The sequence below is a fragment of the Polypterus senegalus genome, chromosome 7 (genome assembly GCF_016835505.1).
Source record: "Polypterus senegalus isolate Bchr_013 chromosome 7, ASM1683550v1, whole genome shotgun sequence".
Lineage (NCBI taxonomy): Eukaryota > Metazoa > Chordata > Cladistia > Polypteriformes > Polypteridae > Polypterus > Polypterus senegalus.
Genome location: NC_053160.1, coordinates 112287529 through 112308362, shown reverse-complemented (window position 1 = coordinate 112308362; position 20834 = coordinate 112287529). Strand labels below are relative to the sequence as shown.

General features: G+C 38.8%; 1 protein-coding gene across 1 annotated transcript in view; it reads left to right on the top strand.

Moving 5' to 3' along the window:
* Window positions 1–12375: 12375 nt before the first annotated feature.
* The window catches only part of LOC120532787 (ELAV-like protein 2), a 41380-nt gene continuing 32921 nt past the window's right edge, over window positions 12376–20834 (top strand). Inside the window, exon 1 of the mRNA XM_039759167.1 lies at window positions 12376–12659. Coding sequence (XP_039615101.1) covers window positions 12391–12659 — 269 coding nt within the window. The 5' untranslated portion in view covers window positions 12376–12390. The remainder of the gene's footprint in view (window positions 12660–20834) is intronic.

The following is a 20834-nucleotide window of genomic DNA, read 5'->3' as shown; positions in this document are numbered from 1 at the left end:
TCGGTCATATGAGTAGTTAAAACCATGTGAGTGAAATACTGTAGTTTTACATTAAGATCCGAAAAACAAATGCCTTTTCTGTCATGGTAATCGATCTGCTGTGCCCCATAGCAAAATGAACAATGGGTAGTTAAAATGGTCACAGTGTCTTTAATAAGCCTATATAAGGCAGTCTTCTGTAGCACATTCTTTTCTTTTGTGCATCTCCATCCCTTCAACTAGAGGGGACACTCCTTTCCACAGCTGAGCCTTTGCTGTAGTAATACATGCATCTGTAAGCTGCTTGCAAAATAAGCACTCTATGGCTAAATTTGGAGACAGTACTCTGTATCAATTTTACATTTAATGTACCGGTCCTTCCCATCCACTGGAGGAGACACTCATTTCCACAACTGATCCTTTGTCATTGAAATTCCCGTCTGCTTACAAAATTAACACTGAACAGCTAAAATTAAGCTAAACTTTAAGACTCTAGGAAGTCTTTTTGTCACTGTGCCCTTTTGTCCTATTCACTGGAAGGGACACTTGTTGCCCTAGCTGGAGCAGATCCCCTGTCTGCAACTTGCAAAATGAACACTTGACAGCTGAAATTCTTTATTTTAATTTTAAAAAGTTTTCCAAAGTCTCTTAAATCACTTTCATGTCTACTGTGTCATTCTATCCACTCCACTGAGGCATACGCCTGATTAAATAGTCCAGTTATTTAAAAAGATTGAAGGAAGTCTTCTACATCAGTTTTTCAATTCTACTTTGCCCCGCTTTCCTTTCAAAGAGAAATCTATTTCATTGGCTAGGCATTTGTTGTAGAAATGAGTGCCCCTAGTTTTCTGCTTTCAAAATGAGCAATGGACAGCGAATTATTGAAAAGGTCTACGACTTACTACAGCTGACAATGGGAAAACATACCAGCCAAAAAAGCAAGTGTGAGCTGAGAGCAAGCAGCTTGGAATGGGACTGCATTAAAGACCCAGCATTGGTTGACCCCCATGTACTGGGTACTTTGTTTTTCTGCACTTTGTGCACCAACCTATTAAACATCTGGTTACAAACTGTTAAAACCAGTAACATTAAAGGGAGAGCAAAGCAAATTCGCACAGAAAATGAAGGGACTGCATTTTGTGGCATTTTGTCATTTTATCCATGACTTGTTTTGGGAGATCTCAAAGTTAACTGTAACACTTCAGAAGAATTTTGATTTTTGCCTCAAGCTGTAGCAGCTATTGACAGTTCTGTTCTCACAGCCAAGGGGATGTCAGACAAGACCATTAAAGAATGGGAAATTGCAGGAGTTTCTGAAGCACACTAGGCTAGAATTACTTGCGCAGCATAAATTTGTCGTGGCCCAGGATAACAAAACAGATCTTAAGACAGACTGATAACTAAGTAGTAGGGAAAGTCAGTGAGTAATACCGACACAGGCATCGCCCTTCTGAATATATAACTCAAAGGCACAAGTCTCACCAACTTTAGATCGTCAATTGCATGTTGAGGAAACAGGGGAGGTTACAGTCAAGGAAGTCAAGCCAGTTTGAAAATGAGGGGAAATATACAGCAGGAAAGCTCATATGGTTCTGCGATCATTTGTTATTTCTCAATCTTCTATCATGATTCTTGGCCAAATGATGTAACCACTTTTGGAGAAAATGAGACTGACACTGACAACTGGTATCAAAGTCTTCTTGAAGAATGCATGTCACGTCAGGGATGTACAAATGGAGATTACTAAAAATCAGAATAAAGGTAAATTCTCAGACAGGTTTTAGAACAGTTTGTGGGAAGTCTTTCTGTGCAATGCTGTCAGTTTTTCACAGTATTCTATGTCTTGTTGAGATCATGCTTGTTAGGCCTGTTTCAGCAGCTTCATACAAACATGACCTTTCAGCACAGAGAGGAATAAAATCAAAAGTGCGGATTCGCTCAATGTCTCAACCTTGGAGGATTTAGACAGGATAAGCACAGAAGGTCCATAACTTGAGCAGTTTGATGCTGAGCCCTGTGTCAGACGACGGTCTGTTTACTTGTGTATGAAATGAACCAAGTTACACTGGGTGGCCCTCTGACACTGACATTCTGATGATCAGTGACACAGACTCAGAGCCTGAGTGAAATACTTGGTTCTAGCAATGTGTCCATGTTCTGTAAAGTTTTAATGTTATTTCTAAGTATATGTTATAAATTATAAGTAATTTTGTATGATTTTTGTGCAGTATTTCTGATTAACTCACCAGTAAAAATGCATATTTTAAATTTAAATTTACATTTAGAGTTATTGTAAGACTAAGGATATTAGGTATTTTTGTTTACTGTGTTAGCTTCTGGTAATAAGTTTAACTCAGTTTGGTAAAATGTTTTATACTCAGCAGGTACAATTTATGATATAATGTGACATAATAATAGGTTATATTTCATGCCGTATATGTACTCTGTGCATGTGTATAAATATACTGTATATAAGCACTACATCCTCTTTTTAATACAATTGAGGACATAAACAATATTTACAAAATGCGGCGTTCAATTTGTAAAAATTAAATCACAGCTGTCCACATTTGGATAACTGAAGGTGACTCAGGTTTTACTAATAAATTCTCTACTACAAGAATTTCTCAACTGCAGAATGCAAAAGAACGTACTTAACAGGAAAAACAATTGTTTAAAATAATGGCAAGGTAACACTGTTTATTCTCATATCTGATAAAGTAAATAAAACTTTACATTTATATTGCACCAATTTTTAGTTAAATGAAAACTCTTCTGTTTACATATGATGGTAAACGGTATTTTTGAAGAATTAGACTCTGTTGCTGTCGGCTTTTCAGATCCACGTCTAGTAATCCCCACTTGGTATTTTTTTCTTACACGTTAAAAATACTCTAAAATTTAATCAATTATAATTCCCAACATTAAGCACAAAGCAGTCCTGCAGGAACCTGATGACTACTGTCTTATGTAACGTAGAAAAATTACTTTTTTATTAAAAAACCACCTGGATGACATGTTGTGGTAAGTCGTTTTTTTAAAAAAATAAAAAATAAAGAAAAAACGAGACTGCGTGGCTTCCTTCCATTTGTCAAAGTTGTTTTCATGAAAACAATTGACAGTAATCCTAAAGTTGTAGTGCCCAACTAGCTAATAAAAATGATTGTACATAATAACATAGGACTTCGTATAGATAGTTAAGAGAGCCACACACTGAGCAAATGAATACATAGAAATGTGTTTTAAATTTTCATTCTGAAACAGATTAACTGTTCATTGAGAAGTATTGCTACTTAAGCTGTCTACATGCCCCCATTCTCTGATGATGACACTCAAAATGGATTCCACACTTGGACAGGGTAGAACAGTAACACATTGCTGAATGGCATTCACACAGTATACAAATACTGCATTACTACAACACCTGAATTATAAAATGTTGCCTTTTATAGCCTCAAACACCCTGTGACCTCCTTCACAGCTACACTAGTTATTAAAAAGAAATGGTGATATTGCAAATGATGATAAAACTTAATCCGGTGGGTATTCAGTATTTAGCTTTATTTAGTAACTAGCAAATACCCACGCTTCGCAGCGGAGAAGTAGTGTGTTAAAGAAGTAATGAAAAAGAAAAGGAAACATTTTAATAATAACGTAACATGATTGACAATGTAATTGTTTTGTCATGTATATTGTTGCTGGCATATACACTCACCTAAAGGATTATTAGGAACACCATACTAATCCGGTGTTTGACCCCCTTTCTCCTTCAGAACTGCCTTAATTCTGCGTGGCATTGATTCAACAAGGTGCTGAAAGCATTCTTTAGAAATGTTGGCCCATTATTGATAGGATAGCATCCTGCAGTTGATGGAGATTTGTGGGATGCACATCCAGGGCACGAAGCTCCTGTTCCACCACATCCCAAAGATGCTCTATTGGGTTGAGATCTGGTGACTGTGGGGGGCATTTTAGTATAGTGAACTCATTGTCATGTTCAAGAAACCAATTTGAAATGATTCGAGCTTTGTGACATGGTGCATTATCCTGCTGGAAGTAGCCATCAGAGGATAGGTACATGGTGGTCATGAAGGGATGGACATGGTCAGAAACCATGCTCAGGTAGCCCGTGGCATTTAAACGATGCCCAATTGGCACTAAGGGGCCTAAAGTGTGCCAAGAAAACATCCCCCTCACCATTACACCACCAGCCTGCACAGTGGTAACCAGGCATGATGGATCCATGTTCTCATTCTGTCTACGCCAAATTCTGACTCTACCATTTGAATGTCTCAACAGAAATCGAGACTCATCAGACCAGGCAACATTTTTCCAGTCTTCAACTGTCCAATTTTGGTGAGCTCGTGCAAATTGTAGCCTCTTTTTCCTATTTGTAGTGGAGATGAGTGGTACCCGGTGGGGTCTTCTGCTGTTGTAGCCCATCCGCCTCAAGGTTGTGCGTGTTGTGGCTTCACAAATGCTTTGCTGCATACCTCGGTTGTAACGAGTGGTTATTTCAGTCAAAGTTGCTCTTCTATCAGCTTGAATCAGTCGGCCCATTCTCCTCTGACCTCTAGCATCAACAACGCATTTTCACCCACAGGACTGCTGCATACTGGATGTTTTTCCCTTTTCACACCATTCTTTGTAAACCCTAGAAATGGTTGTGCGTGAAAATCCCAGTAACTGAGCAAATTTTGAGATACTCAGACCGGCCCGTCCACGCTCAAAACTGCTTAAATCCCCTTTCTTTCCCATTCTGACATTCAGTTTGGAGTTCAGGAGATTGTCTTGACCAGGACCACACCCCTAAATGCATTGAAGCAACTGCCATGTGATTGGTTGATTAGATATTTGCATTAATGAGAAATTGAACAGGTGTTCCTAATAATCCTTTAGGTGAGTGTATATATATATATATGCTCATTTCTTACAGCTTACTTACAAAAGTTAAGCAGGTTTCATTTCGAAATTCTACACATAACGGTTGACAACATCCACCATGTTGAACTTTCTTATTTATGGCCCCATCTTCACGAAATTTGTTAGGCGGCTTCCCTGCGCTAACCAAAACTGATGTACGTACTTATTTCGATGGTATGACGCCACTGTCAGCCGCCATTTTGAACTTTCCAACTTCCCGTGTAGGTAGAAGGCTAACCCCATCTTCACGAAATTTGATAGGTGGCTTCCCTGCACTAACCAAAACCGATGTACGTACGTATTTTGGTGGTATGACGCCACTGTCAGCCGGCATATTGAACTTTCCAACGTCGCTATTTCTCCAACTCCCGTGTAGGTCGAAGACTGAAATTTGGCAGGCTCATTCCTTACAGCTTACTTACAAAAGTTAAGCAGGTTTCATTTAGAAATTCTACGTGTAACGGTCAACAACGTCTGCCATGTTGAACTTTCTTATTCATGGCCCCATCTTCACGAAATTTGGTAGGCGGCTTCCCTGCGCTGACCGAAACCAAAGTACATACTTATTTTGGTGGTATGACGCCACTGTCAGCCGCCATATTGAACTTTTCAACGTCACTAATTCTCCAACTTCCCGTGTAGGTAGAAGACTGAAATTTTGGTACTTATTTCGGTGGATTGATGCCACTGTCGGCCGCCATATTGAACTTTCCAACAATATGTTCCTTATGGGCCCATCTTCAAGAAATTTGGTACACGGGTTCCGAACACTAACTGAATCCTACTTGCATACATATATACGTGCATAGCCTGCACCTCCGTCACCGTGTGAGGTGGCATTGGGTCCCCCATCCCAATGCCTCCAACGTTGTTGGCTGCCTGCCTATATAAGGCCGTCCGTCGCTCCGGTCTCCACATTCCCTTCCTTGCTTCGCCATGGGATTCACATCTCCCTACTGATAACTACAGCCTTTTTTTTTTAATCCACGGCTTCTCCGCTTTTTTGTTTATTGTCGACCATTGGACCGTTATGACCATTACATGTAGAATTTCGAAATGAAACCTGCTTACCTTTTGTAAGTAAGCTGTAAGGAATAAGCCTGCCAAATTTCAGCATTCTACCTACATGGGAAGTTGGAGAATTAGTGATGAGTCAGTGAGTGAGCGAGTCAGTCAGTCAGTGAGGGCTTTGCCTTTTATTATTATAGATCAGTCATTTCTGTCAGTAAAAACAATGACTGGCGACCACATTTGGATAGCATAGAATGACTCTGGCCATTATTTGGATGGGTTGTGTGAATACCACTCAATACTTGTATGGGCAAACAAATAATGCAATAATAATTTTTCGTAAAGAAATGTTATAAGAATAGCTTAACTAATAAACCTGGCTACATCACCAGAGCCCTATAAATTGAAGTCCGCATTTAGATAAGGTGAAATGGCACGCATCCCCATTAAGAGAGTACAGAAAAATACTTGTGGCATATTTAATTTTAAATTTATTTAACTGTAGAATTTATTTAACTGTAGAATTTCAAAAAAATAAACTAATTCGGAGGAAAAAATCACCAGGCAATGTTATATATGAATGGTGAGTTTTTTTATATTTGTTTATTGTGATAACTAGTTATAAAAGCTTACATAACAGATGCAATATGAATAGAATAACCACATATGGAAATTTAAATACTACAGTTTTCTATTCCACATTGGAATTTAATGTAAAACTGTGTAAAGGGAGAAAGCTGCTACAGGCTATACAGGTTCACATTGTTATGCAGGCATCATTTGTCCCCGCTTTGCATTTTTTTCCAGAAACAAAGTATTGTAAAACATTTTATCAATTCCTTAGCTTGAAACAGTTTTTGATCTCTGCCTTGTTTCATAAGTGTTTAGAAACTATGCTTCCCACTTTGCATGTGTAGAATGATAGCCCCTGCATGGTATGGTAAACGTGTGTGTATGTGTATATCATAGTTTCTTAGTATTTGCAGTTATACCATGTAGTACTCAAAATAACATGCTATACAAGTCATGGTTCGGTTACCTCGACTGCTGAGGTCTTTAGTTGATAACAGCCAATTTAGTTTTATCTCATCTGTTAAATCTTTTTCTTTTTTCTTTCCCTATCTTTCTGTGATTATTTTGCACAGTTGTCTAATACATGACGTGAAATGGGTTACTGCAGCGCTTAACATTTAAAGCACATGGACTGTAAGAAATTGTAGATAGCACTTTAGGAAGGAACCCTGTTATCAGAGCTTTTTTGGCAGGGATTGTGTTGCTGTTCACTGCAAACTTTAACTGGTTTTCCCCAGAAGTAAATTTTCAACCTAAGAATCCAGTGTGGTCCCCTGAAACTGAAGCTTTAATGTCTTGCTTAATTAAAGTGAAAACATGCACGTACTAGCCTTATTTTCTTATGATTTCGGTTTCATTAACTGTGTGATAAACACTAACCCATTACAACTTGAGTTTTAGGCTAGGGTGAGTCTCATGTCGATTGTCTGCAGTATTTTTTTTTTTTAATATAATTTTGGGTAAGGTAGGTATGGGTTCATTTTTCATAACCGTGGATCAGTACAGTTATAAAAAAAACTGACTGGCATCTTTAAACTGGCCTCTTGTGAATCTGGCTGGTTTCTGACTTAGAGATTATATACTGAATTGCCATTTTGTGGACTAATAATGTAAATACAGTGGTACCTCGGTAAATGTCTGCTTTGGAATAAGTCCAACTTGGTATATGTCATGTTTGGATGCAAAAAATTTTGCTTGGTATACGACTCACGTGTTAGAACACCGCCTGCTACCCTTGTTTACCTCTCAAGACAAAGCCACAACTGCCCACGAGCGTCAGTATGCCAGTTGCTAGCATTCAGTGAACAACCCGCCCTATAACTCTGTGAATTTTTTCACATGATTTTCTGTTTTTTCATGTAAATTTGAATTGATTGTTGAAAAGTATGAAGGTGGCATGCGTATCCGGGATATGGCTGCTGCATACTGTATTCTGAGAACGACGGTATCTAAGATTGTGAAAAACAAAGACATTATTAAATTAAAGTGAGGTTAAATTTTCATTTATTTTATCTAATTGCTTTTGTATTTATGTAATTTAGTATTAAGCAGTGTTTAAATTATTTTATACAACCCCATCAATGTATAATATGCCAATAACAATAGGATTTTTTTTTCATGGAAATGGATTAATCATTTTCCCTTTATTTCTTATGGTAAAAATGTTTTTGTATATGTCCTGTTTTGGTATAAGTCAAAGGATCTCGAACAGATTTAGGATGTATACCGAGGTACCACTGTATGTGAATGATACTACAGCTTCATTGAAGCAGTAAGCAACAAGGTGACTTTGAATGTAGTTTGCTTTAAAAGACTGCCTGTGTAGCAACTATAACTACTTGAACCGACAGCAGAAGCACAGATATGTCCATTATGCTTTAATCTGATGTAACAAATTATTCCATGGATAGTGTCCCTTCTCCACCTTTGACCTTCTACCTACCAAAAGATCTCCATATACCACTGTTAGTGCTGGGCGGTATACCGGTTCATACCAAAAAACGGGTTTTATTTTTGTGATATGGATTTTTCTTATACCGCAACACCGGTTTAAATACCCTAAGCAACGTTCAGAACGTGGCATAGCGGGAAACTGTTTAAGGGGGACCTTTTTCACTGCTGCAACGCTAAACACGCAAACAAATGGAGTACATGGGTTAGTGGAGGTATTGAACAGTGAAAATGGACAAAACATTCTGAAGCTGTAGCAGAAGAACAACACTATGACACAGAAGATCTTTTGCCGAAAAAAAAGAGCTGTGTCTGTTGTCTAGAGCAGTGTTTCCCAACCTTTTTTGAGCCATGGCACATATTTTACATTAGAAAAATCCCACGGCACACCACCAAACAAAAATGTCACAGCCGAAGCATCACTAATTCTACTGTTTGAATGGCAACAGGTAGATACACAGATTAAGAGTATTTAATTGTTCTGCCTATCACTGTCCCATAGACGAACAAAGACAAATTATTTGCAGTAAATAAATAATCATTTTCATACCAATTAAGTGAAATTGAATAATTTTCCACAGTACACTTGATGATCTCTCACGGCACACTAATGTGCCGCGGCACAGTGGTTGGGAATCACTGGTCTAGAGATACTTTAGTTTTAAAAGGTCGGATGTGGATCATTATGTTCAAATGTATGAATACTTTTCTATACTACTGGATAATACTGCAAGCCAAGTTGCACTTTTTTTATTTATTTTTTTCAATACTGTGTATTGTACCTGGGTGACATTTCCTCTTTAATCTCGATGCTTATGATGAGATAGAAGTCGACATGTTGACTTTATTCTCATAATTTGTCATTAAAGTAGAACGTCATAAACTAAACTTCATGTTAAAATGAATAATTTACTAGATTTTCTCAAACCCCGTCATAAGTTATGTAGTACATTAAATGCTTTGTGTTATGTTTTCCCTGAGCCATGAAGTTGCATGGCGTGCTTCAGTTTTCTTTCAGAGTCTTGTAGGATGTGGGGTTTTGTTATGCTATGTTGACCATGCGAAGAGTTGGCACCCCGTCCTGCCTCGCACACAATGATTGCTGGGATGAGTGCAGCCCTGAATGGGGATATGGCATGTCATCAAACATGTAAAACGCAGATTTTTTTTTTTTTTTTTCCCTGAACACTCCATGGTCTAAGTTTATAACTAGTTTTAGTTTCACAAAGACATTTATCGTGTGGTGAGTGGTTATATGGAGAAAGAAAAAGGAAGGATAGGAACTGGGGGTTTGGTACGTCAAAGAGAGCATGCATGCAATAAAGAAAGCCCGCTCAGAAGAACGTCCATTGAATTCTGTGTTCGTATCTCCGACCACCAGATGAAGAACCCAACATTTACACAATATTTCAGTCCAACCTGTGCAATACCCATTCATACATCCAGTTTTTGGAGCCTCATCACACCTGCCGTAAAGTTCTCTACCCTGAATGAACACCTGGGGACCCTTTACTGTGAGGGAGCAGCACTACCGCCACTCCACCATAATTTCATGTTTAATACTTGCTTTGATGTATTTCATCATGAAAATGATATCAAGTATTTATCTTAACATTCTAAATGTTCAGGGAACAGAAATACCATGAAATTAATGTATTCTGTGCGGTGATCGCTGTCTGCGCCTGCTCTTCGTGCAGAGGAAGTTAGTTTAAGGAGTACTTAGCGATTAACAACTGGGTCGGGGAACACTTAACAAAGTATTTAATGTGCTACATTAACTTATGATGGGGTTTGAGAAAATATAGTAAATTAAACATTTGATTTTGAAATGAAGTTTAGTTTACGGCATTCTACTTTATTCTCATAATTTATTTTGTTATTACAAGTGAAAATGTCGACTTTATTCTCGACATATAGTTTTGTGGGTTTTGTTTTTTTTTTTCCTTCACTGTGTCCGTATTTTTTTTTTTTCTTCACCGTGACCCTAATAAGTTTCCTTAGGGCTATGCAAGAAATAGCATTATAAATACAAGTTGCATTTTTATTATTTATGTATATAGCTAAGCTTGAAGCAAGGTCCATATTGCAGTTTGCCTTAATGATGGTTCAGTTGGTAAAGATGTCATCACCAAGTTGCACTTGTTTTATTTTTATTTGGTGAATACTATAATGCACCTGGGCTTGAAGTGTTCAAGTAATATTATTACTGGAAGTTGCACTGTTATTTATTTTATTATTAGTTTAAATATTCTGCAGTTTAATGATGGTAAAGTTGTTTAAAAAGTCACTAACATGTCAGTGGACAGAGATTGTTAACATTAACATAGTGTAGTTGGTTTACAAAAATATTTACTATTTTTCTAAGACATGTTCAGTGAAATACAACTTTTGACAAGCACCTCTGGATATTTTACTAAGTCTAAATGACTCTTTGGATGGTTAAAAAAATGTTGTCAAAATTTTAGTTTAGGTTGTTTGCAAAATTTGTTCAATAAAAAGGTTCTATATTTTGACTGCATCTGTCATGCAATGCGATTCCTTCTCCATTTGCGCCACCCCCTTGAAAGCTATCTATGGGACCAGGTATTAATACTTGTGTGCACATTAAAATGTTTTTTTTGTACAATTCTCATGACAGTGGAATAAGTTATTCGTAACCAATCTACTGCAGTAATTGCAGTGGAAAATGTGGTTAACATCCACTCATGTATGGGGGGAAAAAAATACCGTTGAATACCATGAAACTGGTGTAATTTTGAAAATTACCGTGATTTAGAATTTTGGGCATACCGCCCAGCACTAACTACTGTATGCTACTTCAGGCTTAACTGGTACATTAAGACAGTCAACATCTTAGAGTGCAGTTGCCATGCTTATGTTTGCAGTCATGCTTCTATGATGGGCTAAAGCAGCATATTGTCTTTGAAATTATTTATTGCAGTTTGATTGTGGAAAGCATAATATTTTACCATTAAATTAGCAGTGCATTCCTCCCCGTGCTTTCTGTATTCTACTCTCTGCTTTGCTAACCACTTGAAGGTTTAACCTTTGAAGTTAGGCAAGTCCCATAAAGTGGGATTACAGTTAAATGTGCCTTCTTTCTCTTAAAATATCATTAGCCAGTTTCATGTGGTTAAGTGATGGTACATGGTGGGTGTTTGTTTTTTTTTTTCTTTCTTTTCTCCTTCCTTCTCTCCCCCCTCTTTCTCAAGTTGCCCTTGGTAAAGATTTTTGCTTAATACATAAACTGACATTTATGGCTTGGCTGCCTCATGGATTCAGCATGCTTGGTTCGATATCTGCATCAAGGCATTGTCTGGGTCCATCTCCGCAGCTAAAGGATTATTGAGATCTAATCAGAGGTGCTAAGATCACTGGTGGTGGTTTTCTTTAATGTATATCTGCAAAACAGGGGTGATGCCATGGAATAGGCCATTGGAATAATGGTTCACATTTTTAAGAAGGGAGATAACTATGCTGTGGCTTAAACTTTACTGCAGCATGACCTGTAAATTAAAGAATCTGATGTTGGCATTTCAGTGAAAACAATTTCCATTTGCTTATCCCCTAATTGGAACAGTTTTTTAGCAATGAAACTAATCTGTACATTTTTTCACATTTGTGGTTAGTCACATTGAAAGGTAGTTGACAACTAGCCTATCTTTAATTATGTAGCATAGAAAAATGATCTTAGCAACTATTTACCAACCAGTGGGGAGGAAAGGGTTTTATTAGTCATTCATCTAGACTTTTAATGCTGACTAAGATATTGATGAGTTAGGGATGAAGCATGGGAAAAATAAGATGGACATTAAGAAAATCCACTTCCCTATTCTACACTTGTGCATATGTGGGTGAACTATCTTGATCTTTTTTTAAATGTTAGGATTATTAAACTGCAAATTTTACTATCTGAGACATTTTGTCTTTTCACTGGTTTGCTTGAATTGATTAATGACTTTAGAATTGCAGACTAAAGAGCTTCTCTTTTACTTAGGAGTCTCCAGAGGAGTTGGATTCATAAGATTTGACAGAAGAATTGAAGCAGAAGAGGCAATTAAAGGTCTTAATGGTCAGAAACCCCCCGGAGGAACGGAACCTATTACAGTCAAGTTTGCAAATAACCCAAGCCAGAAAACTAGTCAGGCGCTACTGTCTCAGTTGTACCAATCTCCAAACAGAAGGTACCCGGGGCCTCTTGCTCAGCAAGCTCAAAGGTTCAGGTAAACATTTATCTGCTTGTGGTTGTAATAAAAGGCTTTTGCTATTTACAATTTCCTTTTTTAGTGTTTTTGTTTTTGGTTTTGTTAGTATAATTAGTTGGTGTTGAGTGGGCTTAAAATTGTTATGCCACATGATTCTCAAATTCTTTGCCATATTGTCTCCCAAAAACATTTCCACCAATTTTTTTTTTCTTCCCTTGCTACTATGGCAAACCTGCTACCTAAATCACCAAAGAAAAGTATTCCTGTTGCCTAAGGCAAAAGCACATATACACATTCTTATTTGGCAATTTAGTTTTTCAGTTTTCATGGTGCATTAAATCAAACTGCTATATATTTGTCATATTTTTTGATTTGGGTCAGTGCTTAGTATTACATTTTTGCTATGTACATTGTCTTGCTTAAGATGGAAAAAGTGACTGGTCTTATTGCACTCTTCATAATTTCTGTAACTCCCTTAGCCATCTTCAAGTTGTTGTTTTTAAAAAAAAAAACACACACACAAAAACATCTGTATGTACTTGGGTAGCATTCAGTAGCTATAAAAGTATAACTGTTTTACAGTATTATGAATGTTTCTGTATGGAAGCTTGATAAATTACCTAAAGTTTGTTGTTTGTTCAGTTTTGGGCATCTTAAACAGGAGTCCAGTTTGTCATTGGAAAGGACTGCTTTTGAATCCTCACTTTGTGTAAGGGCAATGTGCTCTCTTTGTAAACAGGCATAAAAAGTTTGAGTTTATTAGTGATTTTTAAAAAGTATTGAATGCTTGTTTGTCTAGTGTATATACTACAGCAGCAGAGTTTGCAGGAGGGTATTGAAGGAACTTCCTTTCCACCAGGAGCTAGGAGTCAACTTACTGAAAGGTTGTCTGTTTTAATGTGCTATATTCATGCATCTACAAGATTACTTTAGAGAGACTTAAAATCCGATGTGAACTAACGTATGTGGAGTGTTTGGATATGTTAATACAGAAAATATTTTGTTAAATACGAGCACATTGCTTCAAAATGTGTTTAGCATTGATGGTCAGAATTCATCACTACTCTTTAGTGTATTGTATGCAACTGTTACAAGTAGATGTAATATGAAAGACATTATAATCTCTTCTGTGTACTGTATGTAACTGAGAGACTTGATTAGGTTTACAGAGAAGATTTATGTGAGATCTGTTAACACCAGGTCAGTGGTGTCCAACTCCAATCCTGAAGGGCTATAGTGGTGGCAGGCTTTCCTTCCTGCTGCTTTCTTAATCAGTGAAGACTTTCTGCTGTTGACTTTCTTGCTTTTGTTTTAATTGCCTTGTTTTTAACACTAATCCAAATTGCTTCTTTTTTCCTTAATTAGCAGTCAAACAAATATAAGATGTGAAGTGAGCCAGCGGATGACTATGTGGTGTAGCGGGTCTACAGCTCATGTAAAGAGCCACTTTTTAAATAAATAATCACTGTGCTCGTGGCTTAGAGAGGGGGTGTGGTAGTGTGGTTGAAGCAGTTCCTGGGGGTGATTTGCGGTGTGAGCGTTTCTCATCTAAGTGCACAGGAGAGTGACTGTCCCCATCGTAGTTATTCCCAGGAACCGTTGATTGCCACAGCTGCCATGTCCATTATAAAGGGAAGCCCTAGACGGTTAAGGGGAGAACAAAAAGAAAAGAGAGGAAGGAGGGAGGTGAGGAGAGAGAGAGAAACTCGGTGCAGGAAAGAGCGAGCGAGAGCAGGCTTGCGGCAGCTGAGCGGGCGGCCTGGGTGTTGGGCCGACACCCGGGGTGGGGGGGGGAATAGTGGATGTGGTCGCTACCGTGGAGATTGCTTTTGTGAAGGATGGGAGTGACTGGAGGATGGGTGACTCTCTGCAGAAGGTGGTGGGAGTTGGGACTTGGGACATGGTGTCCCCAGCGTGAGATCCTTGGTCGCGGGGGAATTCCCAAGTCACTGTCGGGAGGAGCCGACCGGAGCCAAGGATCGGTAAGTCAACTAACAGCAGGAACAGGCACTGAGAAGGTCAAATGCAGAGAGAGCATCTCGACTGTTGCAGGGACCAAACGGGGGAAGCAGATGAGACGCTAGTGTAGAAGAAGCACCAGGCTTGTCTGTGTTTTAAGACTGCTTTCAACAATGTTTTAACCTTGGGTTTTAAAGGTTGTTTTTTCTATTGATTTTCACCTCCACGATTCACTTTTGCATTTATTGGATTATTTGTTGAACTTGAATCATTGCACTATTTGAACACTGTTTTGTTTTACTGTTTTAATAAAAGCACTTGACACTTTTATACACCATCCCCTTGCTCCACTGTTACTGCCTCACTGTCTAGCTCATCAGTAACATTACCGACGGTGTTGGGTTCAAGGGCTTCCGAACAGCAGATGAGAGCATGGAGCTGAACCTGCATCGTCACAGACCAGCTATGTTGGGGACTCAAATTCTAACCAATTTTACTTCAACCAGTTTCTTAATTAGAAGCTGATTCTTAAGTCTGTTATTTAATCTAATGGCTTATGGCTCATTCTTCTGCACTAGACCATGCATTTCCAATACTGTTCATTTTCTTATTAATGAGCACCATCAAAACGTTCTCATGAGTATTATTATTATCATTCTCATGATGTATTACTGAGAACTGCACCTTTCTTTTCAAATATTGTGTGCTGGACACATTAGCTGTCTGTCTTAAATAGTAAGTCAATTAATATTAAAGCAGAAGTTATTAGAAGCAGAAATTGACCACTGCCTTAACACTAGAATTACCAGAGCCTACGAAAAAACTCGTAATTCCGTCCCACCTTAAACTGCTTCTTAAATCCCTTCACACCTCTCCGCCAGCGCCCTTTGTCTTCTAAATGTGCTGATAAAGAGAAGCTCGGAGCAGCCGGCTATTCCATCCCCCCACCAATTTAGAACGTGCCAAACTTCTCTCAGCTCATGCCTTGATTGAGCATCTGGGAGTGAAGTGGAGTTTTAGAGTGGAAATAATAGATCGTTGTTTGGAACACACGCATTTCATGTCTGTTCCGTTTCTACAGTAACCTGTGTCAACACATTGTTAAAACAGAAACGTTTTTTTATATTCTAGTAGTAGATGACAAAATGTAGGCATAAACTGTATAATGTATGAAGCCTGAAGTCCAAATAGCAAAGAAACATTTTCACAAGAATAACACAATTGCGCTTTTATTCAAAAATATAACTCAGAAACAAAATGCCGCCTAAACATGTGACATTGACACCAGTTTATTGTAACTGCCTCCGTGGCTCAATAGACTCAGCCCCCGCTTGGGAATCAAAAGGTCACGAGTTCGATCCTGCGCCCTCCGTTTTGAGAAGTAAACTGCTCTTAGTATTACTGTTTTAAAATAAAAGCATACATTTGATTTCAGTCTGTAACAGCCGTGCAATTTATGATCCTTGTAAAGGTTAGCTTTTTTTTTATTCACTTTTCATTCTCTCAGTCGCTCAGAATCAATCCATACAACCCCATCTGACACGGCTGTTTTCACTAAAGACGCGCTTATAGCTCTGCAGTGTACCACGATGCATACTAACGCCAAACCCCCGGTTCTGACACACAAACGCTGGCTAAGCTGCCTTCTTCGATCTCACCGCACTTGCTTTTCTTTTTATTCAGTTTTATTGAGTGTTCCTGCCAGTCCCCGCATGTTGCTGTATGCTGTTTCTTTTGTACCCCAGGACATGCAGAGGAAAGAATGGTAAAGACCAGTAACTTCGGCGCTATATGCAATCATCAGACACTCCCCATCTGCCCGTGTCGCTCAAACACAGGAACATATATTGGTGTAAAGTATAACAAAAGTGCACTTTTATTCAAGTGCACTTTTTCCATCGCCTTTTCCTGTAAGAAGCAGTGTACACACTTCTCTCTATGCTGTGGTTTCTATTACACACCTGAAAGAAAGAGACAATATATGTGAAAATATAATCGCACTAATGCAATATTATTTGAAAACGAACAGCGCCAGATCGGGTGTGAATTTATGCAGGAACTGGAAATTCTCTGATGCGGACCTTCCCCAGGGAAGAAAGTACAGTGTCAGGTGCTCATTCAGTGTAATAGAAACCATAGCACAGAGAGGTGTGTACACGGCAACAAGTACACGTGTCGTAAATGTAGGAAGGGTGGTCCTTGGGTGTGTGGGAACTGTTAATATTTGAATGTGATGATTTTATATAGCACGGAATGAAAATCTGCACTTAGCATTGCACCATGCAAGCTGTCGTATCAATCGCCTACTGTAACTTGCTTTCTTTTTCTTCGGTTATACAGGTAGTTTTGAATAAAAGTGCACTTGTTTTGTTTGCGAAATGAAGTGTCTGCGCACTTTTCGTGGCATTACACGTGTATTTTTGAGCATGCCCGCTTGAGCAGTATAAAAGTATTGAAAAGTATAACAAAACAACGGGCAGATGGGGAGTGTCTGATGATTGCATATAGCGCCGAACTTACTGCTCTTTACTATTCTCTCCTCTGCGTGCCCTGGAGTACAAAAGAAACAGAATACAGACGCGCTATAGCTCTGCGTTGTACCATACTAACGCCCCCCCACCCCTACCGGTTCTGACACACAGACGCTGGCGAAGCTGCCTTCTTCTTATCTCACCGTCACTTGATTTTCTTTTTATTCAGTTTTATTGAGTGTTCCTGCCAGTCCCCGCATGTTGCTGTATGCTGGATATTTTCACATGTATTGTCTCTTTCTTTCAGGTGTGTAATAGAAACCACAGCATAGAGAGACATTGCTTCTTACAGGAAAAGGCGATGGAAAAAAGTGCACTTTTGTTATACTTTTACACCAATATATGTTCCTGTGTTTGAACGACACGGGCAGATGGGGAGTGTCTGATGATTGCATATAGCCGGTTACTGGTCTTTACCATTCTTTCCTCTGCATGTCCTGGAGTACAAAAGAAACAGCATACAGCAACATGCGGGGACTGGCAGGAACACTCAATAAAACTGAAAAAAAGAAAAGCAAGTGACGGTGAGATACTAAGAAAGCAGCTTCGCCAGCGCTTGTGTGTCAGAACCGGGGTTTTGCATTAGTATGCATCGTGGTACACTGCAGAGCTATAGCGCCTTTAGTGAAAACAGCCGTGTCAGATGGGGTTGTATGGATTGATTCTGAACGCGACTGAGAGAATGAAAAGTGAATTAAAAAAAAAAGCTAACCTTTACAAGGATCATAAATTGCACCGGCTGTTACAGACTGAAATCAAATGTATGCTTTTATTTAAAACAGTAAGACTAAGAGCAGTTTACTTCTCAAAACGGAGGGCGCAGGATCGAACTGTGACCTTTGATTCCCAAGCGGGGCTGAGTCTATTGAACCACGGAGGCAGTTACAATAAACTGGTGTCAATGTCACATGTTTAGGCGGCATTTTGTTTCTGCAGTTATATTTTTGAATAAAAGCGCAATTGTGTTATTCTTGTGAAAATGTTTCTTTGCTATTTGGACTTCAGGCTTCATACATTATACAGTTTATGCCTACATTTTGTCATCTACTACTAGAATATAAAAAAACGTTTCTGTTTTAACAATGTGTTGACACAGATTACTGTAGAAACGGAACAGACATGAAATGCGTGTGTTCCAAACAACGATCTATTATTTCCACTCTAAAACTCCACTTCACTCCCAGATGCTCAATCAAGGCATGAGCTGAGAGAAGTTTGGCACGTTCTAAATTGGTGGGGGGATGGAATAGCCGGCTGCTCCGAGCTTCTCTTTATCAGCACATTTAGAAGACAAAGGGCGCTGGCGGAGAGGTGTGAAGGGATTTAAGAAGCAGTTTAAGGTGGGACGGAATTACGAGTTTTTTCGTAGGCTCTGGTAATTCTAGTGTTAAAACTAGAATTACCAGAGCCTATCTTAAATCTGTTTGAACCTCTCCATCAGCTTCTTTTGTCCTGTAAATGTACCGATTAAGTTCTGCAGCAAGCAGCCTGCTATCCCTTCCCCCCACCGTCGCAGACTGTTCAGAGTTCTCCCAGCTCATGCCTTGTTCGATTATCTGGGAGCGAACTGCTGGAGTTTGAGTGGGTAGCAGCTTACTACTGAAAACGGCAAATATAGGAGGCAGTCGGGATCAAACCGGGGACTCTTGATTACAAGTCAGCAAATCTTACCGCTACGCCACGGAAGCTGTTGTATTGTCCTTGAATCTTTGGTGAAAGTGTTTGTTTGATCTTTGGACTTGAGGTTTCACACATTCTATAGTTTATGCCTACATTTTGTAACATTTATTACTATCATATGAAAAAGCTTCTGTTTTAACAATGTGTTTACACAGATTACTGTAGAAATGGAACACACATGAAATGCATATGTTCCAAATAACAATCTATTTCCACTCTAAAACTCCAGCACTTCACAAAGTTCTCCCAGCTCACGCCTTGTTTGATTATCTGGGAGTGAACGATCTGTGACGGTGGAGGGATGGAATAGCATGCTGCTTGTCTTACTCGGCACATTTACAGAACAAAAGATGCTGACAGAGAGGTGCAGACGGATTTAAGGTGGGCCGGATTTACGAGTTTTCTCGTAGAGACTGGTAATTCTAGTATCAAGAAAGTGGCAAGGAAGGAAAGCCTGCAGCCACTGTAGCCCTCCAGGATTGGAGATCGACCACGTATGTAATTGTGCAGAACATAAATATTTTGTGTCCAAAAAGACTTAATATAAATTGAAAAAAGGAGTAATTGGCAGTTGAAACAAGTGGAGTCACTGCATTACAATCCACTAACCATTTTATACATGTGATACTTGCAGATTTCAAATATGGTGCTTTAGAGAAACCTAAAAGATAATCGGGATCTCTCTCTCTCGCTTTTTCATTGAAAATTGCTTAAATTCTTAACGTAAACTCTGAAGTTAAAAGATCACATAGTTTACCTGGTATATTTCCCATGAGGGTTCATTTATGTAATTCTTGAAATTCTAGGTTAAAGTAAAATATTCCACTGATATTGTTTAATATGATACTGCTTGTGTACTGTTTCAATTAATAACCATAGTCTATCAATGCTGTGTTGATCTTTATACAGCAAGTTTTAAACTTCTGCCTTCAGCAGTATATGCTTTATGGCTGGCAAAAGATTTTTGTTGCCTTTTAATGTATTTTTGTGATAAATAAACCATTTTCAATAGGAAAATAGTGAATACTTGCACATCTGTTTTTCCCCCTCTTCTACTCCACAATTTTGCCTTTTGTCAACATTTTTTCTGAAGCCTTTGTGGAGCATTGGTGTTTTGCTAAAAAAGTGACAGTCTGCTATCTTTTCAGTTTACCTTGAATTGAATTAATTTGAATTTGTATGTTGCTGACTCTTAGTATTACATTTTCAGTAAAAACTCTACCAGACACATGATCACCTCTTCAAATAAAAAAGTAGCTGCCTAGACTAAAGATTTATTTGAACGTTTATCTTATTAGTAAATAAGTATTAAACATCAAACATAGTTAATGAAAAGATGGGCTAAACGGGTAATATATTGCAAACAGTAACGGCGGACTGCACAGTAACGTGCAGTAAATACACTTAGTTTTCATACTCTTTCTCTGTTTGTTTAGCATTGGTTTGCTTTGAGGTTGCTGTGCTTGCTGCTTCCTGAGCAATTCTTATTTTCTCCACCCTAGCAGCCGCTTCTTCACTTCTTCCGTCGGCATCTTTTTGTGTTAAAACCAGGGCTGTGGAGTCGGGAGATAAATCCTTCGATTCCGACTCCTTAGTTTCTGGTACTCCTCACTCCGACTCCTCTATTTAATATGCTAATGTATTTTCCATGTTGATTAAAACAAAATTTTGTAGGTGGCTTCTCTGCGGTAACTGAAACCGATGTACGTACTTATTTCGATGGTATGACGCCACTGTCGGCCGCCATATTGAACTTTCCAACGTCACTAATTCTCTAACTTCCCGTGTAGGTAGAAGGCTGACCCCATCTTCACGAAATTTGGTAGGTGGCTTCCCTGCGCTAACCGAAACCAATGTACGTACTTATTTCGGTGGTATGACGCCACTGTCGGTCGCCATAACAGTCTTTGTTACTTATGGGCCCATCTTCAAGAAATTTTGGTACGCGGGATCCCAATGCTAACTGAATCCTACTTACGTACATCTAAACGTCCATAGCCTGGAGCTCGGTCACTGTGTGAGG